Source organism: Gasterosteus aculeatus, chromosome 15, assembly GCF_964276395.1.
Source record: "Gasterosteus aculeatus chromosome 15, fGasAcu3.hap1.1, whole genome shotgun sequence".
Classification (NCBI taxonomy): domain Eukaryota; kingdom Metazoa; phylum Chordata; class Actinopteri; order Perciformes; family Gasterosteidae; genus Gasterosteus; species Gasterosteus aculeatus.
Window position 1 is genome coordinate 17,123,151 of NC_135703.1, and position 24,414 is coordinate 17,147,564.

The 24,414-nt window shown below is 47.4% G+C and overlaps 2 protein-coding genes across 3 annotated transcripts; one reads left to right on the forward strand and one right to left on the reverse strand.

Annotated features, from left to right (window-relative positions):
- Positions 1 to 1,803: 1,803 nt before the first annotated feature.
- LOC120833212 (cyclin-K) lies at positions 1,804 to 9,183 on the reverse strand. 2 transcript variants are annotated; one of them, XM_078089022.1, is made up of 10 exons: positions 7,865 to 9,183; positions 7,518 to 7,599; positions 7,159 to 7,290; positions 5,940 to 6,045; positions 5,571 to 5,628; positions 5,237 to 5,406; positions 4,968 to 5,140; positions 4,857 to 4,887; positions 4,643 to 4,720; positions 1,804 to 2,632 (listed from the first exon to the last, which is right to left on the reverse strand). In XM_078089022.1, exons 2-10 carry the CDS (start codon positions 7,548 to 7,550, stop codon positions 2,220 to 2,222), a joined length of 1,194 nt encoding a protein of 397 aa, XP_077945148.1. In that variant the 5' UTR covers positions 7,551 to 7,599; positions 7,865 to 9,183; the 3' UTR covers positions 1,804 to 2,219. The 2 variants fall into 2 exon arrangements, with proteins under 2 accessions (XP_077945148.1, XP_077945147.1); XM_078089021.1 differs by having other exon boundaries at positions 1,804 to 2,662; positions 7,865 to 8,497.
- Positions 8,555 to 24,414, forward strand: setd3 (SET domain containing 3, actin histidine methyltransferase). The gene is made up of 13 exons (XM_040199630.2): positions 8,555 to 8,704; positions 9,992 to 10,110; positions 12,206 to 12,298; positions 12,421 to 12,569; positions 12,894 to 12,966; positions 13,911 to 14,167; positions 16,671 to 16,729; positions 19,760 to 19,874; positions 19,959 to 20,033; positions 20,347 to 20,513; positions 21,774 to 21,859; positions 22,859 to 23,019; positions 23,118 to 24,414. The coding sequence occupies exons 2-13, from the start codon at positions 10,008 to 10,010 to the stop codon at positions 23,541 to 23,543; spliced, it is 1,764 nt and encodes a 587-aa protein (XP_040055564.1). The 5' UTR covers positions 8,555 to 8,704; positions 9,992 to 10,007; the 3' UTR covers positions 23,544 to 24,414.

A 24,414-nucleotide genomic window follows, 5' to 3' on the forward strand; every position in this document is an offset into this window, starting at 1 on the left:
TGACAGCACCATATTTGTCTTTGGAGGAGAAAAAATCCCACTCCTATCAGAGCAACCCATCAAAAGCCTGGGGAGGCAGTACGCTGCAGAACTGTCTGACAAGCAGATGGGGAAAACCGCCATGAAACAGCTGTCTGACGGCCTGACAAGGATCGACCAAAGCCAACTCCCTGGGAAGTACACGGTCTGGTGCTACCAGTTTACACTCTGCAGGAGGGTAACGTGGCCCCTGGAAATGAGTGAGATCCCCTCATCGACCGCAAGTAAGATGGATGGAAAAGCCAATTCATTCATCCGAAAGTGGTTGGGGCTGCCACGGTGCCTATCTGAAACAGGTCTCTTTGGAAAGAATCACCGACCGGTCGCTAAGGAATGCCAACGCCAGGGTCCCAACCGGACGCAAGTGGAATGCCCAAACCGAGGTTGACCAAGCTGTTGGTCGGCTGCAACACAGGGAGATCAGGGGCAGAGTCCGGGCAGGAAGAGCAGGGCTAGGATGGGGAGAGGCGCCACGCGTGGAGGAAGATCGCTATAAGATCAAGGCTGTGTTGCAGGGTTGACAAGGAAGCTGGACAACCTGGGAGGGAATTGCAAACCGGAACATCAGTTGGTCAGACGTGTAGAAGATTCCACAGGCAAGACTTCTCATCCGCTCAACCTACGACGCGCTTCCCTGTCCTCGGAACCTTCACCAGTGGTTTGGGAATGAAGAATGCTGCTCACTCTGCAATGCCCCCAACGCAAGCCTCCAGCACATCTTCAGGCTGCAAGATTGCGCTTTCACACTGGCGCTACAGATGGCGCCACGACCAGGTCCTGAGAAAGCTATCTGAAGTGCTGGAGGTGTCTCGACAGGGCAACTATAAACCATCAGCAGATCTGAGTCTAATATATGATTGGTAAAATTAAAGGGTGTAAAAATATGCACATAAAACAAACCATGCTAAAAAAATAATAACATTGATTCACAGCAAACAAACCAATCGACACAACAATATGGCTGTTTCTCCTCCTGGTGACATGTAAATATGATGTACATATGATAACGGGCCTTGCATGCTCACAGGATTTCTTGAGACAGAGACCTAGAGCATGAAAAGGTACTTTGGTCAAACAACCACCAGAATCAGAATCAGAACCATTTATGTGAGTAAGTATATTAGACATACAAGTTTTCTAAACACTTTCTATTGCTTCTAAATTATTGTTTTGTTTCATTCAACTTTATAAAACTCAACATTGTTAAAAATTGATAGTCATAAAGTTATAATCAATTATAGTCAATTATAATTTTTTTAAACAATTCCACTGTCTCTGTTTGGCTCCACGCAGCTCATGACTTGGTGGATCACATGGTGATCGCCTAGCAGTGTTTTTAAGGACGACAGCCACAACCACAAAACTTTTTGATCACCTGATACAACTACCTGTTTTTGTAGGAGACTTATGTGAAGATCAGAATTCTTTAGATTACGCAGGCAGTTTACCTCAAACCATGACACGTGCTGGAGCTGTTGCCCCCGCCAACCAAAATGGAAAAGCGGTTGAAGTGAGTGAGACGTGAGTAAAATGTTGTGATGACCAGTCGAGAACCACAGCTTTAGACCACTTACAGCAGCCCACTTGGGGCCCTTTGTGTCGCTGGAGTTTGGACTCTTTATAAAGGCTGTTTGATCACATGTCCCCTCGCCCCATGTTAACGGGGGTTCCTGATGTACATGCCAAAAAAATGAATAGTAATACATAGATGTATTATTACTGCGCCTGGGAAATTATTCAAATGATGTACAATTAGTCACACACTCCTGGTATATCATGTTTTATTGCAAAGAAAGTAAACATCTACAGTATTTCTGAGGGGGGGGGGGGGGGTTCTGTATTCACAACATTAGATACATCAATTAAGTTACGGAATGGTTTTCTTTACAAAGGAAAGAACAAAAACTGCGTTGTATACCAGTTAACATGTCCGAGTGAATCAAATGGAAATGTTCTTCAATGCAAAGAGTAAAATCGATAGAAAATAGCAGCCTTTTACAGCCGCTGTTCTTTTTCATAGGCTGATAAAAAGATAACAGTATGGAACACCTGCTCCCAATCAACATTAAATTAGGATATGAGGCAATAACACAGATTATCCAAGCAAATGATGACTTGGATGAGAACACTGGTTACATTAAAATTGGACATTTCAAAAACACTGGAGCCTTTTATCTCCCTCATCTCATCCAAGTACCTCGACTCAGGCTGCTAACTGGAGGCATCCCAGGGGGCATTGGAGGGGGGAGCGGATTATGTCCAGCAGCTGATGGCGGCGGGTACCCACCACTCAAACTAGGGGCCATCCCCAACACTGACGGAGGAGGAGCAAGCAAATAGCTGTAGGCTGAGAGTGGAGGAGTGTGGTAGGCGGTGGTGCCAGGAGGGTAGTGGTGATAGCCCAGGGGTGGGGCACAGACCTGGGGTACAGTGGTGTAACAGGAGCCCTCGGTCTTCATCATGGACTGGAGCTTCTGGTAACCTTCACTAGACACCAGTGAGCTGGAGGTGGGGAGGTCCATGGGTGGAGGAGGTGGTGGAGGTGGGCAATGGGGGAGAGGTGGGAGAGGTGGCTTGGATGACAGATCTGGGCCTGGTGGGTAAGAGGAAGGGGGTTTATGGTCTGCGAGGGAAGACAAAGATGCAGTGAATGTAAACTCAAAAAGACCTGGACAAAGCGTGGACAAACGCGTCTCATGTGACGGAGCGCCACCATCAAACAGCACAACAAGGAACAACTCATTTGGTGGAGTAATCCGATCCCTGAGAGGCGAATTAAGCTGGAAACCGAAAGGTTCTTTGTGATCAGCGCGTAGCACACTGACACTGGACAGTGGTAATAAATGTCTTCCATTATTGATAGAAAAAAAAGATGAGCCATGCTGAGAGAAGCACCGTCTAGACACTTAATCCAGATTCTGCTATACAGCAGTCAGAATTAGGACCGGCCAGCAGACTGGACTGGCTGCTATTAACACAACAAAGCCCAGCGGTGTGGGACGGCACGGTTACGTACAGCAGGAAGCCCCAGAGTTATGTTCACTGCTCATGTTCAGAGTAAAGGTCTACACGGATCTCTGCCCAGACGAAGGCCTCTTACTCAGGGGAACCTTCTCAAAAAGCTTGTGTGTTTGGTGGACATTTGTCCAGTGGTGGTATGTCACTAGGGTTGGAAAATTCAGCGAATATTCAAAAATGGAAACTTTCCACCGGAATTAACTGGAAATTTAACTGGATTTACCTTGTCATAAGTAGACATGCGTGCAAACATTTCTAATACAACTTTTGAACTTTTTTTTGACATTTGGTGAATCCACATGTTTAAATAGTTTTAAAAAAAACGGAGAGCAAGGTGGCGGTAAAACAACTGCAACAACACACTCACTGTCTTACATTTAGCTTTACGCTGTCCTGTATCCATGGCGATTATGTCAGTAGCTACACCGCCGCTTCCTTGGGTGAAGTAAATAGCATAGCATTGGCCATTGAAATGAATGGTGTAGATAGCATAGCATTGGCCATTGAAATGAATGTGAGTTGCAATGGGTCATTGTCTCCAGTGTGTTCGTACTAATCCTCTTAAAGAAGAGAAAGAAGGACTGTTCGATATCCGTTATTCCGTCTCTTTCGCTTTTATAAGATACCATGAAATCATTCGCTTGACGGTCATTTTTTGTATTAAATCTACATCTTTCTGCGTTTTCTCGCTTAGATTTATCAAAAGTTACAGAGAAACAGACCCGGTTCTATCCGATAACGCCATTATTTTAATCAGCAAGGTTGATGTGAGTTGCGAGGCGTCAGTCAGCCAACTTTCTAACATTATCACGTTAGCCTAACGTTCTTTTCACTTGGCGAGACATCAGGGCAGTAAGACAGCGATCTTCCTGTTACTCTTAAGAGTTTTCCAGCCAGTACCTCCACGGTGCAGTAGCCCGTCTCCCACTCAGCACAGCTCAAAACTGATTCATTGAGCTTTTCTCCAACGATGAGCTGTCAGTTTGTTAATGACTAGCAGCTTGTTCGTCTTATCAATAATATATTCACCCCAGTAATATCATCAAAACTTGAGCTCAAATGCAGTAGTGTGGCCTGAATAGCCCTGCTGTAGTGTGATAAGTTGCCCAACTGGCGTTTTATGTTTTCGTTTATGTTTCTGGCAGATGTTCCCAACCAGCTGCATCCAGGGTCCAGCTGAGCTAAGCGTGCGTAGTCTGGTTCTCAACTACATTTAAGTTCCCTGTTATATGCTTTTGCAACCCTATATGTGACGCACTGTGGGTTAATGGAAGCGGACCTCATGGGCCAGTGGGGAAAACCAGCCACTGGCCTTGTCTTGACCAGGCAGAGAGCAGGGACAAGTTGTCCTACTCGCCTTCAGGATCAGTCTCACTGAACTCAACCAGCGACGCTCAAACGGTTACCCAGGTAACCGAGGGGCAATCTGATCAATTTCCAAATCATTATTACTTTTTTTTACCTCAAAAGTTGTACAGCATTGTGGAAGTAGGACGATTGACCAGCCATTCATTTCATCCATTGGTTCATTGCAGTTTAAAAGAAACGGACAACTGAGGCTCGATCTTTAATGGCGGACACTCACCTTGGTTTACGGAGACTGGGGGTGGAGGAGGAGGGGGGAGTGGAGGGGGAAGCGGAGGAGGTTCCAGATTTGTCAGTTCTGGAAAATAAAAAGATACAAATACAGAGAAACCATGTCAAAATGACAGGATATATATATATATATATATATATATATATATATATATATATTATATATATATGAATGGATTTTTCATCTACTCATTCATACTTACTAGTGGGCTTGCTGTCGTCTTTGGGAGAGGGCTAAAAACAAGAGAACCAGGATCAGTCGGACACAGAAAAAGCACAAGTTAAGGAAGAGAATGGAACTGTGGCCCATTCACCTGAGCTGGCCTAGGTGGCCTGGGGCTGGTCTGAGGGGAAGCTTTCTTGGCCAAAGGTGGGGCAGTGGGGGGCAGTACGGTCAACGGTGGCGGGTCTTCACCAGTCCCTATTGCACCATCAGGTATCTGCTGCTTGGCCTGAGAATACAAGTCCAGGATCTGGTGACAGATATCTTTGTCGTAGAGGTGAGTGGGGAAAAGAGGTTGAAAGGTATGAAAATCATGTCCTAAATACACTAGGAAAAGGAATTTGACAGAATTGCTTTTACCTTCCAAGACCTCAACAGGCACATCGTGCACAAACTGCTCCCACCAGCGGCGGGACGATTGCTTGGACGTCCAGTCCTGGATGTCAAACTTACTAAGACGTCCAGCCAGATACATGACAGCCACAGCTATGATCTGAGGCTCCCACTGCAGGGCCACCATGGTGCACAGGCTGAGCAACAGCACACACAGGAAAGGTTTACACTTACAGAACTACTACTAAAACTAGTAGTTTACTGTCCTGTCATAGACTACAAAGTAAAGAGTAGGAATGGGCACAACATGGCTAACCATACAACATTTCAATTCCAATCACAAAGTGTTTTTTAAGCTCACCTGTCGTTCACAAAGGTCCAGGCCATCTGAACTAGCTTCTGCACCTTGTTCTTGTCCCCTGGAAAAGAAATGCCAGACTGTCCATCAGCCTCTTTCCTCCCTCTGCAACTTGATTCTGAACTTTCTAACCAACGGCACTCTACTCAGTGCTCACCTTTATCAAGTTCACAGACAGCAAACCACCCAGCATTAGGAATTTGAAACTAATTACATGTAATTTCTTCAGAAAATGTTGAACATTTAGTGGACTATATTGTTTAAATGTGAATTTTCCTGGCACACGTTCAAGATCTAAAGTCTTTCTCGAAAGAAGTGTGCATACTGGATTTTTGCCAAATACCCAAGAAAGGGTGAAAAAGAAAGAAGCACCTTTGAGCTGCTTGGCATAGCGCAGCAGGAACTGGTAGGGATGCTCCACCTGGAGATCAAACTTGATGGTCTGCAGAAGGATGCGCTCCAACACCATCACCTCCTCCTGTAAGGACAAGCATTGTGCAGTGGGCCAATGGGGACAGACTTCCCCCGGCTCTCCATCCACACATCAACCTAAAAGTCTGTCAACATTCTGAAGGTAGAAGAAGAAGCAGATTCAGTATCTGACGTTGAGGGTTGGGGAGTTTCCACAGAGCATTAAGGCGTTTTTGGTCAATTCAACCATGTGCACTTCATGGTGACTACTTTGGCTTTCTGTTGGTGTGGGAAAGACAGGGCAGCACACTGATGGATGTGTCCCGGTCCCTCTTGTCCCCCCAGAGGCTCGCTGTCCTCCAGCTGAGAAGCCAAATGCCAGAAATGGAAGCCAGGTTCAGCACTGACGTTACCGCAGAAGCCCTCAGGTAACACACAGTACACGAAGGCCTCTGAAACCAGTGTTTGGTTTGTCCGCTCTGGGCTACTAGAAACATCGTGGTGCAATATGGTGCTCAATATTAGGGTTCATTTTTAGCCAACATGATTCTTAACTTCAGGTGACCATGCACTGATGCAAGTATAGCTATCATAATCCATTTCTGCCAATGATTCCCCACTGCTCCATGTTGGACCTTAAATAACACATGAAAAGATGAAATATGTTAAACTATCATTTGAAGCTATGGCTACATCCTCTACAGCCCATAAAAAATCCTACAATTCTATATTCAAGGATCATAAACTGTAAATACCTAAATGCTCCTGCCAATGCTAAATAAATATTTGTTTACAAATTATTTTATTTGTTTAAATAACAAATAAAATAATGCTGTTTTTTTAATTCAAGTTTTTATAACATTTTTGCTTAGTATCTTTTTAACGTGCGTAGTATTTACACATGAGTGGCTTGAACTACTCCAGTCCAGTGTTTCCAGCACCATGGAGAGTGACGTTGGGACACTTGACGGATGCACGTGACTTTGTGGTGCATGTACAAATAACAGGTTTGTTAAACGTAACTTTCCCTCTGAGGTTAATAGTTAAAAGGAACCGGGACGATAACATGAAAGGTAAAGGCTGGGGATCGTCATCCCATCAACGATTTCTCTGAACCCGTCTCATTTGCCATCACTTGACTTCTAGTCGCACGCTGATGGCAGGCGTCCTTGCTACGGACCTTGGGATCATCTCCGAACTGGGCAAACTGGATGTCGTTGAGCAGACTGCGGGCTGTCTTGATGATGTCTTTGCACTTCTTTGGAGTTTCCTCCACTTTCCCTGCAAGGAAAAGGCAGCATCCTCCAGTCACCTACATAAAGAAAGGGTATATACTGTATTAATAGTGCATGTCACTGTGCTGTTAGAGCAGCTGCTACCGTATTAGAGTGCATCAGGCAATCTAACGAATAACATTTAGAACAAATTACAAGTATGTTTAATGGCTTCGGGAGACAAAACACAGCCTGCAGGAACCAGGTTTCATCATCCACCCACAGAGGCCCTCAGAACGCCGTGGATGGAGAACGACATACTCACGTATCGAGGAAACTGCTTGAAGGAGTGGAACATGTAGAAGCGGTGGAAGTAAACGATGCCAGTAGCCAGCGTGTCATAGTGCCTGTGGCCACAGAAGTTAAGGGTTTTAAGTTAACTCAGCACAACGAGCATCGCACCGGGTCAATGGTCCCAATGGCCATCAGCAGAACAAAACGGGAACGCCACCACATTGTGCCAAAGTGCGCTGGTTCTAGCGGCCTCGAAGGCTGCGTGTGCACCACGACGGGTACCGCTAAGGGTTCGGATCGGGCGGAACCGGTGCGGTCACGTGCGGTGCCTATAGAGCTACGTTAACCAGCCGCGCGTGGTTCCCAGCAGAAGGATACAGCCCGAGGCGCGTGCCGACATCAAAGATGAACCGAGCCCCCTCTCTGCGGTACCGGGCCTCAGTGGCGGGGTCCAGTCCCTCTGACTGGGATGGAGTGTGCCCAAGGTCCTTCTTGTCCCAGTACCAGCATGGCTTGATGTGTTCCAGGGTGGCCGCGTCCTTCCTGTCCCAGGTTAGCAGGGCTTTGACGTGGTCCAGGGTGGACAGGTCCACTTCTGGTCCCGCTAGCAGCAGGAACCGAGGCTGGGGGTGAATCGACTGGTCTTCCCAGTGAGGGAGGATAGAGCACGTGACCTGCAGGCGACTGATGCAGACAGGAGGCTAGTAGCTACAGTCACATCGAACTGCACGGGTCTCAACCAACCGAGCCTAACCACTAGCACATGTACGCGATAATAACAAAGGGCATCGCGGAGGAGATGTCTGCAAGCTCATGAAAGTATGAGAAGTTGTTATGTGGCCGTATTCTCTGGTTCAGATGCGAGGTTGCGGATACACTCCATCCAAACAAAGACGCCGGGCCGCGGCGGAGCGAAGGGAAGGATTGGCAGGTCGTCGGCCAATCGTTGAAGCTGACATTGCCATGTGTGGTCATTTCATGCAACTAAAAGTAACTGTCCAATCGTACAGCGTGGTGGGAGGGGCCCATCTGCATCTACATATAACGCCTCCTCCCTTGGAGTCTATTGGCTTTTTCGTGGGCGTAATACCCCACAGCCAATTACAACGCCGGGTTCGGTTCAGTGGGCGGGACGCAGCACTGCTCCAATCACGCGCGAGCCTCAGTCAAGGTTGGGTTCGTTGCAGGAACAGAGGAACTGCTGCTGTCACTTATAAGGTATTACTGAATCGTAGAAATGCTTATCGTCTGTGTTTGTACATTTCAGTCTTGTTTTTAGTGTAATTCTGTGTGCAGCTTTGTGTTTTGGCACTTGTATTTTACAAGGCAGCGTTAACTTGCCGGTCCAGCAGATACGCCTTCACTCCAGCTCGCACTGATCCAGTGTCACTTAGCAGCTAACAGCTAGCGCTGTAACGTAGAGCGAGTCAGCCAGCAGCTATAAAGTTAACGTTAGATGGATGAGCTCGTTACGCTGTTAACCGACGTTACGTCTCCGCTCAGATTCCACCAATGCTAGTAAGCTAACGTTAGCTACTGGCCTAGTGGGAGATGCTACCGGCCACTGCTAACCATTAGCAAGGTTATAACACCAACTCCTGTCTGGAAGATAAACGTTGCAGAGCCTCGTTCGCGTGCGTGGAGTCGCGACGGGATCTTTTTTTAGTCCGATGCGTGTCGTCAGTTTGCTGAAAAAGAACGTGTGTTACATGCGACGTGTTTCCAAAGAGGAGCTGAAATTAGACGGACTTCTATTAGTCAAACCTCGCTGCTACCGAACACACAACTTGTATTAACGTTATATCATTCATAGAGAATCCCCATGTTTAAAATCTGTTTAAGTGCACTTAAACCAAACGTTTAACGGGAACTCATTGGTTTAACTGTGCTCAGCTACAGGTTATTTTAATGACTTAAATAATGTTTCTACCTTGGACATGACTCACTGATTGTGAAAACTTTCCAAAAAGTAGAGTTGATTCTTTGACCCATCTTTGGTGATCTGCACGTGTTCTACATTTCCTCCAACTGTCACGTGACTGGGCTGAAATACCGACATGTTGAATCTACAGTATAAAATAGAATTAACTGTAACAAACAGGTCAGTGATTAAAACCACATGAACAGGGTTAACTATACCTGTGCTTCCCAAACGTGTGGGTGCGCAACTTCATCACCAACCCAAACACAAATCAATAGGAACAACAACTATGCTGAATAATGTTTTTTAGTTAAAAAAAAAAAAAAAGAAAGGTGAGGTAACATGTACTTATTTTAGAAAGGAAAAACAATATTTTATATAGGTTATATTATAGAATGCAGTTAATTCAAACCCAAAAGGTATGTTGGATCAGGCAGTTTTTATGTTTTCACATCAACATGTTTGGTATGACGTTACTATGACAACAGGGCCATGCCCCGATCATTAGTGTGGGCCTGCAGCTAAGGGCCGCGTGTCTGTAATAAGTCCCGCTGACACTACAATGGTGTGTCCTCCCGGCCCAGTTGTCTATCCAGCACCATGGGGAAGAAGAGTCGAGTGAAGATCCAGAAGTCCGGCTCAGGAGCCAGCGCTGCGGTTTCCCCCAAGGAGATGATGAACCTGATCTCAGAGCTTCTGCAGAGTACGTTTCACTTCACTCTCTACATCCTGTCCACGGTAAATGTTCTCCATTCACTGTACTCGAGATGGTAATCGATCAAGAAGGACCCATCATTTATTTCACGAGGTCAGCGTATTGACCAAGTGGGGCGCCGCACTGATGACCGAGGCTTAAAATACTAAAATTCTCATCCATGTTGCTGGGATAACGACCTGTCCACGTCCACAAGAGCTGTCTGCAGCACCGCAGCCGACCGAATGCGCTCAAAACCTCTACTTGTGAATTGTAAAGCCGACATAGAATTGGCCTCCATCTGCATTCCTTCTAAAAGCCAGCAGGGGGCTCCAACTTACGTTGTACAACAAGTCTGACTGTAGAGCATCAAAGACAAACATGACCGTACTTGTCACTTTATTACCTCAGTGAACTTATATTGTCCCAATAGTCCATAATACTTATTTATTAACAAGTGTGGTAGAAATAAGCGTCAGGGTGAGCCTGCCCCGAGACCATAGACAAACGCATATTCTACCGTACCAATATCTGAATAACAGAAGAAAATATCAATCTGGTTTAATCAGTTCATCCACCAATCACCTGCAACTCCACAAACAAACAAAACACAGACAGAAAGAAGGTACAGCACCTTCCCTGGAGGTCCATCAGCTCCATTGGATGCTCATAAGTAAACATTTCCGAGCTGCCAAGTCTGCAAACCTGAGTGAACTTTGTGCAGAGACGTGGTTTGGCGCCACAGAAAGTGACCAAAGTCCATCGACGGGGCAGCGTGGCTGTGAAAGCTCTGAGTGCTTCATTCGTGTGTGTGTGGTCACACGTCCCTGAAGCTGGAGGTCCACGGGGCGAGATGCGTCTTTAAGTCGCTCATAAAAGGCTCCCGGCCCTCTGTGGTTCCCTTTGCTGTCCAGAAACTGGCAGATTTGCTTGCGTGACTAGAAATCTCTCCAGCACTTGAAGCTCTTAACCCTTCAAGCCATCGCACGTCTGTGTGATGAGGCCCATCGCCACGTTCCCAACTCGTTGCAGCCTTTAGATCTTATTAAGTTACCCAGTTTCTTATGGTCCTTGTTACATGTTCCACTTTGCAGTGATATGATCAGCTCACCTGCACCGTTCTCCCACTAATCCGTTCATTTGACTGCACTGGGCAGGCGCTCCATGGGTTTCATGTCACATTTAGATACGGGGTGACACGTGGTTGTGCCATGCATTGATTTCATTCCCTCAAGGTCCTCTGTAATGCACAAACTGGAGCCGTGGCCGTAGCTGTGCAGCATCAGTCACAGCTGATTTAGCTTTATAATAGTTGAGTTTGACAGGTGGCTAACAGGTACTTCTCCAGAGTGATCTTGTGCACTCAGTTGATGTGGTTTTGTTTAAAGGATTCAACATGAGGGGTGTTGCTGTTAGGACTTGAGTTCTCTGCCGTTCTAAACGTCTGATCACACGAGACCAGTCCCTGCGTGGTGTGCCTGTGGATTGGGACGAGGCCTGACACTTGTTGAAAGCGCCCTGTTCAGCTTGACCAATCCCCACTGAAAGCCCCTCACCGTGCATCGATTGGCTAGAAGGTTCTTATTGCACAAAGCCAAGATGGAGATGACCAAAATGCAGAGAACAAGGCTTCAACATGGAAGTCCTCAAAGAACATGTCAGTGACGAGGTCCATCCGCGTCAGTTTGAATGTCAGCAGAGACGAGGGAAGCTAGAAAGGAAAGAGACGTGAGGACCTATTGTCTAAGACGGTGTCCCTGATGAGACGTTACTGGGTGTCACTAGATTGTAGGCAGTAGAAATGAAGACGCATGATACAGTGTGTCTCTGTGTAGGGTTGTTTTCCAGCTTAACGTTAACAGCATTGATCATGCCGATACACCCTCAGCCAAGAGTAAGTGTTGGTTTTCACTAAGTTTGCTGCTTCAGTGTTTTGAGATTGTTTTGCCCACATGCTGTAGTGAAGTATATTTGGAATCATCTCTAAAGTGCCAAAGGCTTTTATTGACAATTACATTAAGATTTATAAAAGTCAATATTTGCAATGGACCCTGTGCAATGTCATGTTGTCATTCAAAGTGTTGATGGTACCGTTCTTCCCCAGAATGCAGCAGTGCAGCACCCTCTGCTGGTAAAGAGTGGGAGGAGTACGTCCAGATCAGAGGGCTGGTGGACAAGATTTGCAAAAAACAAAAGGGTCAGTGCACGTGCATGCAGCTAAGCACTCACTCTCATAAGTCAGACTACAAGCCATTCAGAGTCAGAAGGTCACATGCTAAGATACAACTGCATTGTGTGTGTGTGTGTGTGTGTCTCCAGGCATGTCGACGGTGTTTGACGGCAGCAGAGAGGACTACTTTCCAGACTTGTTGTCCTGGGCTCATGACAACGGGGCGTCCTGTGACAGCTTCACAGTGGGGAACTTTGGGGCTGAGGGCTACGGCTTGAGGGCCACCAGAGACATCAAGGTGAGCTCAAGGGGCGGAGGTCCTCAAGCTGCCACAACCCTGTGGGCTCCAAGGGGACTTCTGTGTTAACCGCTGCTTCTAACCAACACCAATGCATTTGGGTAAAGGGAACCAAAATGCAGAATATGCAGTTATGATAAATGGATGGAATAATGGATAAAGTGAAGTATGGTTCTGCAGGTTTAAGTCTACAATGACAACATTTTAAAAACAAATACCAACTTTGTTGTTGTGCTTAAAGTGTGTGTGTGTGTGTGTGTGTGTGTGTGTGTGTGTGTGTGTGTGTGTGTGTGTGTGTGTGTGTGTGTGTGTGTGTGTGTGCAGGCAGAGGAACTGTTCCTGTGGATTCCCAGAAAGATGCTAATGACTGTGGAGTCGGCGCAGAACTCCGTACTGGGTGAGGATTTAAGATGATGATAGTATCTAAGTGCTGGAGGTCCCTGAGGAAACGGGGCCCGTCTGGGAGCACTCGGTACAGTACGGGTCTCCTCCATGTCTACCTGTGTACCTTCCCCACCTTTCAATGTGCCCTATGACGTCAATCGGACCAGGCAGCGTATTTCCAATCACCCATTGTCCATTGTGGTGAGTTGTAGTCTCTGTTTCCTGTTCTTGGCTGACAGGAGTCTCCTGCTGCTGTAGCCCGTCTTCTTCAAGGTTCCACGTGTTGTGCGTTCAGAGAGGCTATTCTGCATTCCTCGGTTGTAACGAGCATCATCTCCACCCAGTCTGCCCGTTCCCCCCTGACCTCTCCCATCAACAAGGAGCTTTCTTCCCCACGCCTGCCGCTCACTGGATATTGTCTCTCTTTGGGACCACTCATTGTGTGTTTAAACCCCAGTAGATCAGCAGTTTGTGGCGTACTCCGAGCAGCCCGTCTGACACCAACAACCATCCACGTTCAAAGTCACTTAGTTCCCCTTTCTTTGCCCTTCCGATGCTCGGGCTGAACTTCCGCAAGTTGTCTTCACCGCGTCGACCTGCCTGAATGCAGCGAGTTGTTGCCTGGTTAGCAATTTGTGTTGCCAAGCGATGGAACCGGTGTATCCTTCTCACCATCCCCTTGACCCCGTGACGTGTTCCACAGAGGTCAAGGAATAGACGTTAGGACGTACTTTTTTAACAATCTTAATCTCCACCTCGTCCCGGGTTTGAGCTTCCCAACCACACAAGGGAATTTACTGAAACAAGTTTGGACTGAGACGTTTAAATGAAGACTTCTGAAATTTGCCAAATGAGTCCTTGGAGAGCTTTTGTACATCTGTGCCCCTCCCCCCCCCCCCCTCCCTCCCAGGTGTTCTGTGAGATTGGTAGAACTTTGCTTGTCCCTCTTGGTCTCAGGTCCTCTCTACAGCCAGGACCGGATCCTGCAGGCCATGGGCAACGTGACGCTGGCCTTCCACCTGCTGTGTGAGCGGGCCGACCCGGCTTCCCCCTGGCTGCCGTACATCCGCAGCCTTCCTCAGGAGTACGACACGCCGCTGTACTACCAGCAGGAAGAGGTGCAGATGCTCCTCGGGACTCAGGCCGTGCAGGACGTCCTGAGCCAGTATAAGAACACGGCACGCCAGTACGCTTACTTCTACAAGCTGGTACAGGTGGGTGGACGCACAGATTAGAGACAAATGGACTGTCATTTCCGTCCGTTAATGTAAATCTAGGTCATATATATATATATATATATATATATTTGGAGCATGCCTATGGAAGTCCAGAAAATGACTATTTCATATCCGTGCCTTTGATGCGAAGTCACCAAGTACCTCAGATGTTTGTTCAGTTTTACTGATAACGTCAATGATGGCGCTGCTCCTTTTAAACTCTGATTTAGATCAAATGGTTAATCAGTTTTACAATATATTCATATAATTAAAAAATGTATTTCTTCCGCCATCGCTGATGACTGAATGAACAAATATGTTTAGACATGAAGACGAGCAGCACCTGCTTTCTAGTTTGCTCATTCAAATACTTATTTCGTCCAGTAATGTGCCAACCAATAGAATCCACGATGATGGTCATCTGCTATTGCTAATCTGTAACGCAGTGAAGTGAAATCCGAGCTTTGCTGTCGTCTCATTTTAAAGCAGAATGGCTTCTATCAGTCAGGTGTCTGTAGTGGTTGGACGGTGAGCAGTGCACGCTCAGATAACGGGCATGACGTCTTAAGATGAATGCATTCGTGTGACCCCAGTGGACTGCGCTGGGGGGCAGTGTTGCACTCTAAATGTGGTGGTCTCAGTGAACCACAGCTGTTCGGTCCCGTCCCATTCTCTCCCCCTCACGGACTCTCCCCGGCTCTGAGGCTTTAGTTCTGTCCCTCCGTTAGAGAGATGTTAATGAACCCTGATCACCCCTTCGCCCGAGGGAATTACCCACCAGTCAAGTGACTTTAAAAAGCATGGCGACGTAAGTAAAGGGAAACACATGAAATATGTATTATTTATTAATCAAATACTGCATTTTGTCATCAATTTGTTTTTGATAAAACAGAAAACGTTGAAATAAAGAAACAAATGAACATGAAGAAAATTGGAAGCCCGGTTGGGAAGCTGGAAGGATTCAGCCAAACGACTTCTCTCGTTCTGCTAGATTTATTTGTCAGATCACAGGTCAAGTATCAGCGCTGCGTTTGCAGAGGCAGGAGCAGACTGACTAACATCAGGAAGAACATTACGTTTTATACTTGTTGTTACATATAGAAGAAAAGCTTCCCATCGGCCCTAAACTGGCGTGGAGGATACAAGATCCAATCACATACAATGTGTGTGTCTCCTGACATTCATGTGGACATAACCAACAAAGCGTGAGTCTTGTGTGGTGCTTGGTGTGTCTCTAGCTCAACAGACCTGTGACTTTCTGCTTTGCCCTTTGACCTTGCACTCCTCCCTAAGAGGAGCGCTGGGAAAAACATTTTTGATTATCAACATTGTTATTGGAAAATAATCTGGAAGATGTCTTAAATCCGAGAAAAAAACCCCAATAGTAAATCGTGTTCTTTAAAGTTGTCGTGGTGACGTGTGGTCCCGTCATATTAACGCCCCCTGTGACCCGCTGCTCTTACTGTTCTATGGTAGCATGTGATTGATGTTCTCTGGTAGCCATGGCAACGCAGTGATACTCTGTTCAAGTGTTGGACTGTACTATAATCAACAGTCTTTACTCTTACTGTCTATTAGGCCTTTGACAGGTCTTCTCTCCATCTTTGCTCACACTCTTCTTCTCCTGTAGCCCTCCTGCCCCCCCCCCCCCCCCCCCCCCCCCCCTCTCCCCCCCGCCCCCCTTCTTCAGATGACCGGCCTGGAATGTAATCTTGTCACATTGGTTTTGAATTAAATTGACCTGAATGCACCTTCCTCAGTACCCCTCTCGCTCTGAATTTGCCCCCCCCCCCCCCCCCGTCCTCGCTTCTGTCCTGTGTGTTGGAGGCATGATCAGCCCCACAGACGGCTACATGCTGATGAAGAGCGACAGCCACAACCACTGCGGCCTTTCCCCTAAACAAATAATGTGCCAACCTCCACTTGTAGTATTCTCTGTTCCAGATCTCTCATTTCCTCTTTGTGAAAAATAAATAAAGGCCGTGGGACAGTGAAGTAACAAAGTTCTGTAAGCTGGTGGAGTAGTTTTGTCTGTCTTGGCTCCTTGTCTGTCTTGGACTCTACTTTTAGCAGAGATTGTCAGCCTGTCAGATTTGTGTACAGAATATAAATAACTACTTTGGGATGCGATGGAAGAGAATGAACCCTTTTGCCCCCCCGAAAAAGTGCAATATACATATTTTTTTAAAAGCTAACATTTTTAGGATTTTGTTGTTGCATCCACTGAACTAATCTCCCTACCGCACTCTCAAGCCCACCAGTTGGCTCATGGCTGGTGCTGTGGAGCTGGTTACACACACACAGGTCGTCTCAGGCCGTCTCAAACTGAAGCAGTTTGATGATGTCTGCCGGCCACAACAAATTACCGTGTGGTGTGTGAGTGTCTCGCCACACATGCGCTACCCGGTGGTGCCCCCCTGACTCCTTGTTAGGTTTCCCTGTCAGCACAGCGAACATTGTGATGATCCTGATTTGTATTTCTTTTCTCCTTCATCCCCAGACTCACCCTGCTGCCTGCAAACTGCCGCTGAAGGACAGCTTCACATTCGACGACTACAGGTGTGTGTGTGTGTGTGTGTGTGTGTCGCTAAGAGGGTGATTTGTTTTCTGAGAATCTGTATCGGTTTGATTTCCATTCCTCCATGTCATGATTCATTTCCAAATGCATTGTTGTACCCAATGAACTGACTCACTACAGCAGGCTTGATGACGGTCATGTTGGACTGAGCAAACGAGTAGAAAGAAGCCTTGGAGTATACTTTTATTTGTGCCCCTTGCCGGATGTTGGCTGGGATTGACTCCACTGAGTTGGCTTAAAGTTGGCCGTGATGTCCCTTCCTCTTCCTGTTTGTAGCATTCCCTCAGTACTTGAGCTTCATTTCACAAAGACAGCCTCTAAAATGATCATCTCACCGAGACCTGGATCCCACCTGAGAACACATCCACCACAGCCGCTCTCTTTCAGCCACACTCCCAGGCCCACTGGTAGGGGTGGTGGCACAGGTCTACTCATTTCACCCAAATGGAGCGTTTCTCTCTCCCGTCCACCCCGGTCACTCACCCGGTACAATTAAATATCGTTGTCCTTTGCTGTCCGCCAGGCTCCTTGGGTCATTTCTTGGAAGAACTGGACATTCTCCTGTCCAACTTCCCTGAAAATGGCCCTCAGCTCATCCTCCTGGGTGACTTCAACATCCGTAATATAATGGCGTAAATATAAACAACCGGATGACCTGCTTGAGTTTCAATCTCCTCTCTCCTCTTTCTCTGCTGCCAAAAGCTCTTTCTACCAATCCAGAATTGAATCTTCATTTTCTAACCCCAAAAAACTTCTCCAACCTCCTCGAACCCCCTAGTCCTCCTCCACCCTTCTTCCGGGAAACTTTGTCAACTACTTTACCAAGAAAATAGCTGACACACGCTCCTCTTTCTCAAACCCACCTCCTATTACTAGTGTCCCACTGGCTTCACCTCTATCGCCCTCACTTTCCTCCTTCACCCCCCCTGTCTCCTAACCAGGTTCTTACCCTAGTAACCTCTGCCCGTCCGACCACCTGCTCTCTTGACCCCATTCCATCACATCTTCTACAATCGCCTACAAACCCCCTCCTGAAGAAACCTACCCTCAACCCTTCTGAGGAAAACAACTACAGACCGGTCTCTCTTCTTCCCTTTTTTGTCCAAAACCCTTGAACGTGCGATCTTTAACCAACTCTCCTATCTCCACCATAACAACCTCCTTGACCCCCACCAGTCAGGCTTCAAGGTCGTTCCACAGAGACTGCTCTCCTTTCCTGTCCTCTCCTGTCTCAGAGCAACTCCACACTGCTAGAGCCGCCTCTCCCTTCTCTCGTCCTACCTCGACGGCCGCACCTACCGGGTAACCTGGCGAGGATCTGTGTCGGAACCTTGTCCTCTTACTACTGGAGTTCCTCAGGGTTCCGTCCTGGGTCCCCTCCTCTTCTCGCTCTACACAAACTCTCTCGGCGCTGTCATTGGCTCGCATGACTTCTCCTACCACAGCTATGCTGATGACACCCAACTAATTCTCTCCTTTCCTCCCTCGGATCTCTGCTTGTCTGACTGACATCTCTCAGTGGATCCGCCCACCATCTGAAAATCAACCCCGACAAGACTGAACTACTTCTCTTTTCGTGAAAAGACTCCGACCCAGGACTTGATAGTTAACTTTGGCGACGCTCCCTCCTGGCAGGTCTCCCTGCTACCGCCATTCCACCTCTGCAGCTCATCCAGAATGCAGCAGCTCCACTGGTCTTCATGACCATGGGGTCCAGCTTACATCCAGGACCTGGTCCAACCCGACATCCCGACCCGCACTCTCCGCTCTGCATGTGATAAACTGCTTGTTCCTCCTCACTGAGAGCAAAACACTCCACTAGATCTCCACTCTTTGCTGTCCTGCTCCTAAATGGTGGAACGAGCTCTCTGAAGACATCAGGACCACAGAGAGCCTTCACATCTTCAGACTAAAGACACACCTCTTCAGACTCTACCTCCACTAACACACTAACTGACTGTAGCACTTACATTGGACTTATAATGGTTCTTATCTATAGCAAGTTGTAAATTGGCTTATTTGAGGAAATTGCACTTTGTAGTTTCTTATTCTTCTGAGTTTGTGTCCTATGGTTGAATGCACTTATTGTAAGTCGCTTTGGATAAAAGCGTCCGATAAATGACATGTGATCATTGAGGGGGAGCTGTGTACAGTAACAATACATGCAGTACTCTGTAGGCTCTGCAGTACATTTTCAGCTTTTGTTTTCCCTAAAAATGATCAACTACGTACCGCAGTCAGAAGGGACGGTGTGATTGAATTCAGTCATTTGGATTAACCCAACTAGACGGTCGGCGCGTTAACATGTCAGCATTGACTCGGTAACTACCACGTCACCCGCGTAGACAATGGCCAAAAATAGAGCACCAGAGCCCAGCAGTACTGTAGAGTCTCCATTAAGCTGATGAATTATTCCTTCTATCTCCACTCTACGTCTACCGTCCTCCTTCTGCTCGCTCTTCATCTTCATCTGATGCAATGATTCTCCCTGCCTGGAAATACCCACGAGTCCATGAACTTTCATCTCCTTAAAGTAGTCGTACCTGCTATTGTGCAACGTTGTCTCTCAAACGTGTGAAATAACCACTTCCTGTTAATGGTGCGTTACACATCCCCAGTGACATGTTCAACAAAAAGACACAGTTGACTTTACGGTTACTATATTATTCATTGTGCCCAGCAACCCAATGTATATGAGGGCTGGTAGGATAACTGATACCTCTCAAATATAATTTGAGCTGACCGTGTTGTCATCAGTATGAAACACAAAGCGAGGTCTTGTGGTTTATTTGACCCCATGTGCTCCACGGGTCCTTTCTCACTCTTCACGCTAGGCCACTAGGCCTGAGCGTCCCTTTAATGAGTGTCCACCAGGAAGTCGTCCCCTCTGACTCTGTATCGGCATGGTTTCCGTGGAGGCCTGTCAACCGGTCCCGGCCGCTTCTTTGCGACAGCGTGCGATGCCACTGGAGAACATGTAACAAGCAGGACGCGTTGATTCTGTGTGCCAGGTGGGCAGTGTCCTCTGTGATGACCCGCCAGAACCAGATCCCGACTGAGGACGGCAGCCGGGTCACTCTGGCCCTTATCCCCTTGTGGGACATGTGCAACCACACGAATGGACTGGTAACGCCTTATCTCACTCACACATATTGGTATTTTAATTGACATCCAAAAGTATTAATGAGCCGTGTAATTGCTGATGTGCAGATCACCACCGGCTACAACCTGGAGGATGACCGCTGTGAATGTGTGGCACTGCAGGACTACGAGCAGAACCAACAGGTTGTCAAACTAGTACTGCGCTCGTCACTGCTGCGTTGATGTTCGTGTTTGAAGATCAGTGAACCTCAGGCTGACCCTCCACTTTGATCAGCACAGGAAGTGGCCCCGGATGGTCAACAGTTTAGCTATGATTGACAGCCCATGTTCTGCAGGACGTAGTGGGGACGAGACCCATAACATTGGATTTAGTTTTACTTGTCTCCCTCAGCGGGGACAAAGAAACATTCCACACGTGTGCATGTCAGCGTGTCTTTTTCAGGTCTGAAGCTGTTTAATGCATCTCAAATAAACCAGTGATGTCTTCTTCATGTAGATTTATATCTTCTACGGCACGCGATCCAACGGCGAGTTCGTCATCCACAACGGCTTCTTCTACCAAGACAACGCCCACGACCGAGTGAAGATCAAGCTGGGCGTCAGTAAGAGCGAGCGCCTGTACGCCATGAAGGCCGAAGTGCTGGCCCGAGCCGGCATCCCAGCGTAGGTCCTGCTCCTGAACTGATCTGCACCCAGACACAAGCCTTTGCAAGTGGGGCGGGTTCCTGACTGACTCCACCTTTTGGAAACACGTAATATAAATGTTGCAGCCGATTCCTCCGCCACACCACCAAGTATCAGTTTACCATCAGCCCCAACATTTTAATCAGTTCATCATCGTATGCAATGTTCTCTGCTCGTTTGAACCAGACACCTTTTAGTCTCTTGTTGATGATCTCAACAGTGAGAATAAAACGATCCCTGTTGTTGCCACGCTGCTCTGTTAAACTGACAGATGTGCTCATTGATCATTTTGAAAGGAAATTCAGCGCTTGTCCTCACTGTTTTAAGTGAGTTTTCATCAATCATTTCTGTTCAGTGGAATGAAGCTGCTAAGGAAGCATATTTGTCGATGCATTTTCAAACGAATGAAGCTGTTGTAGCCTATATTCGAGAGAGATCGCGGTCTTATTTTTGTGTAGGTAATGCGTTGTTAAATATGTTTAAACTTAACTACTAATTTATTTAAGTCCGGTATAAATCTGTCCTGTTATTGACGTGTCTAATGCGCAACCAGATATTCAAATATGTGGAAATATGTGGTGGTATTTTGATTTTTAAGCGAATATTCGAACGTCATTTTTAAGCAAATTTGACAGCCCTAATACACACTTACAAAGGTTGCAAATTAGTGGTGGTTTTTAGTTAAATACAGACATGTGGTAGAGGGACTGTATATATAGTGGAGTCATGGTTGAAAACCTTTGGTTAGACACGAGTCAGTGGAGGGGATTTGCTCTGTCAAAGCGCTCCGTACTGGATGACCGTCACTGTACACGCTCTTTACTCCTCAGTCTTTAACCGCCTGAAGTCCACAAGGGTTTCTTCACTTTTTGGGAGTTTGTGTGTGGGTTTCAGGACAGAGGATGTCGTATGTGTACAGACTGTAAAGCCCTCTGAGGCTAATTTGTAATTTTCGAGATTGGGCTCTACAAAATAAAATGAATTGAAAGTGGTTAAGGGGCCCATGCATGCACCCTACTGACCCGAGCTGTCTGTCCCACTGTGCCCAGTGTGTGATCTGAGCTGGGCCAACTAGGCCCTGACTCCACAATCATGAGATGGATGTTAATGGTGTTGGATGGTTCTGTTACCTGCATAATGTTTCTGACCTTTTAGCTCATTGTGCCACTGGAGGACTCTTCTAACGGGTGTTGTGTTGTATGTATTCTTGTTAAAAGTGTTTCTTTGTCTTGTTTTCAGGTCCTGCATCTTTGCTCTGCACTGTAATGAACCCCCCATTTCAGCCCAGCTCCTCGCGTTCCTCAGAGTCTTCTGCATGACCGAGGGTAGGAGACACACACACACACACACACACACACACACACACACACACACACACACGGACGCCCTGGGCCTCGATGCCACAGACATGGCGGCCCACAGTTTGTGATGGTCCTGCGAGGAGGTAGAGGGAGCCAGCCTCTGGGCTAGATGATCGATCAAGGCAGGCCACCAGGTGTACAGAGGGAGCATCCACAAGGGGGTTTACAGTATTCATCGGCATGTATGCGGACCACGAGGCCACGCCCTCTCCGTCGCAGCGCTCGTCTTCACCACCCACCTCATATATCATTCACTGCATGTTCATTTTTCAAACGCTCTCCTTTGGATGTGCGTGGGGGAGGTATCATCTCCTGCTGGCCTGTGCGTTGACATTTCTTAACAGATGTGACACGAAGGCGGCCCGTGCACACGCCAGCTCGCCCCTTTCACCGCCCACACGCAACAAGAGACACTTTGCATTCGTTCCCTCCAGCTGTCCAGTGACCGGCCGAGTTCAACTTGCTCTCTTCGGTCTCCCTCTGGTCCTGCCCCAGTTCCAGACCAGCTGATAACAATAACTAAATACGAGTTATCTGGTTTTCTTCTGAAAGTCAAATGAAGGCGTTGGTGTTTGATAAGCAGGTCAAAGGTCCCTCTGCAGACCTGTTGCTTTAGCTCCAGAGATGCAATGCATAGTTGTGCGTAGCCGACAACAATATTCCATACGCGCTGTATTATTAGAGCCATCAGAGACCTTGTCTTTGTAGCTCGCCAGCTCACCGACCCTTTGTTGACTTTTTAGCATCGTTTTTAGCTGCATTACCCCGAGTCGGGTTCTGGGTAAGACGAGGCAGTAGCACCTGCTCGTGTAGGGAGAGTCCTCTGGTCTTATTGAATCCGGTCTCATTTTGGGACTTTTTCAGACTACATTGGTCCATTTTGGCTCTGAAGTTCCACAGGTTCTGAGCCATGAAAAGCTCCACTCTGAGTGTTCAGCCGTGTTCATCTGATTTTGTCTTCAGAGGAACTGAAGGACTACCTGCTCGGAGACGGAGCGTTCAATAAGATCTTCACTCTGGGTAACAGCGAGTTCCCGGTCAGCTGGGAGAATGAGATCAAGCTGTGGACCTTCCTGGAGACGCGAGCTGCTCTGCTCCTCAAGACCTACAAGACCAGCTCCCAGGTCAGTTGGCTGCATTCAGCGCCTTCAAAAGGTGTCACAGGCCCATGTGACTTCTGTCTGCTCTTTGACATATTACGAGCTGCGCTGGTCTCTTCTAGGAGGACCGCTCCATGCTGGACAAACCGGACCTGTCTCTCCATTGCCGCGTGGCGACCCAGCTTCGCCTGGCTGAGAAGCAGATCCTGGAGAAGGCCTCGGCCAGCGGGCGTGCCAAACGTCTGCACTTTGAGAAGAAGCTGGAGGACGGCGCCGCCCTGCCTCGCTACGAGGAAAGCGACATCGCTTTGCTGGAGAACACTGACGATGCAAAGATTCCTATTGTCCTGCATGAGCTTGAAGAGGTGGAGGAGGGCCAGCAGACGCAGGGGGGAGAGCTCAGTGGCCTCGTCAACGGGCAGAAGGAAGCGTACGCTCCGGTGGAGGCCAGTGGGGAGACCAGAAGAGCTGTTTATTCCACTTTGGACTCTACTGGAAGTTCGAGTGCTAGTAGAACTGAAGAGGATCCCAAAGAGAGCAGTGAATAAATAGATTCCCCTTAATGCCACAGCTTGATGCTATTTATTTATACTTGTGTCTGTTAAACGACTCAAAAATAGAGAAGCTGAGAAATGGAATCTGAAGTTGGTGGACTGTTGATATTGGCGCGTTGTTTCTTGTGTTCCACTGCTGATCTAGTTTCACAATGCTGCCACTGTGTTTCCCAACCAGCCCCCTTTTTGTTTACTGAAACTTCCCAGTAAACCCTCCGGGACGCTCCAGCGTAGGAAGACGGTGAGGACGGGGCCACAAAGCGGGGAAAGAAGGCGAACGTTCTCGCCCCAAAAGCAACGTGTGTAACGTCCAGCATGCTTTGAGCTGACAATCGTGTGTGTTCCCTCCGTTGAGACCTTCACTGCTACACTTGCTCTCTTTTTCCAGGCTAGACATAAAATGCTCACCACCTCTGGTGGCGTTTGGAGTCACCGGCCAAAATGGAAAATGTGTTTTTTCCTTTCTTAAAGAACTTGTTGCTTTTTACCATCAAATTTGTACATTTTCCACCATTTGAAGAATCTTTGTTTTATTAAGACGTATGTTTGTGAATGTAAGTTTCAGCGATGATCTGTGGGGTCACCACCCAAAGACACGGCTCACTGATCACAGAGAAAGCCATATGCCCCACACTCTGTATGCTAAATACGGAAACATTGTGTAGGCGCCTCCTCTCCGTAGTTGGTTTTAACTGTACGGGTGGCCACAATAACCCGAACTGTATATGACAGTCAGAGTTCTGCAGCTTGGGGGGGAAACGTGCGATGCTGTCAATCATCTTCCATCAGATGTGCTTATGCAGTTCAACCCGTTCACACAAACCACTAATGAGGTTTGGAATAAATAAAGTGAAATTTAAACGTC

Excerpts from the sequence above, each read along its gene's own strand:
- LOC120833212 (XM_078089021.1), bottom strand. The coding sequence starts at position 7,550 with ATGTTCCACTCCTTCAAGCAGTTTCCTCGATAC. Across the intron at positions 6,046-7,158 it reads AGTTCGGAGATGATCCCAAG|GAGGAGGTGATGGTGTTGGA; the intron begins GTCCGTAGCAAG and ends TTGTCCTTACAG. Across the intron at positions 5,141-5,236 it reads GCCTGTTGAGGTCTTGGAAG|ATATCTGTCACCAGATCCTG; the intron begins GTAAAAGCAATT and ends TCTACGACAAAG.
- setd3 (XM_040199630.2), top strand. The coding sequence starts at position 10,008 with ATGGGGAAGAAGAGTCGAGTGAAGATCCAGAAGTCCGGCTCAGGAGCC. Across the intron at positions 12,570-12,893 it reads GGGCCACCAGAGACATCAAG|GCAGAGGAACTGTTCCTGTG; the intron begins GTGAGCTCAAGG and ends GTGTGTGTGCAG. Across the intron at positions 20,034-20,346 it reads ACTACGAGCAGAACCAACAG|ATTTATATCTTCTACGGCAC; the intron begins GTTGTCAAACTA and ends TTCTTCATGTAG.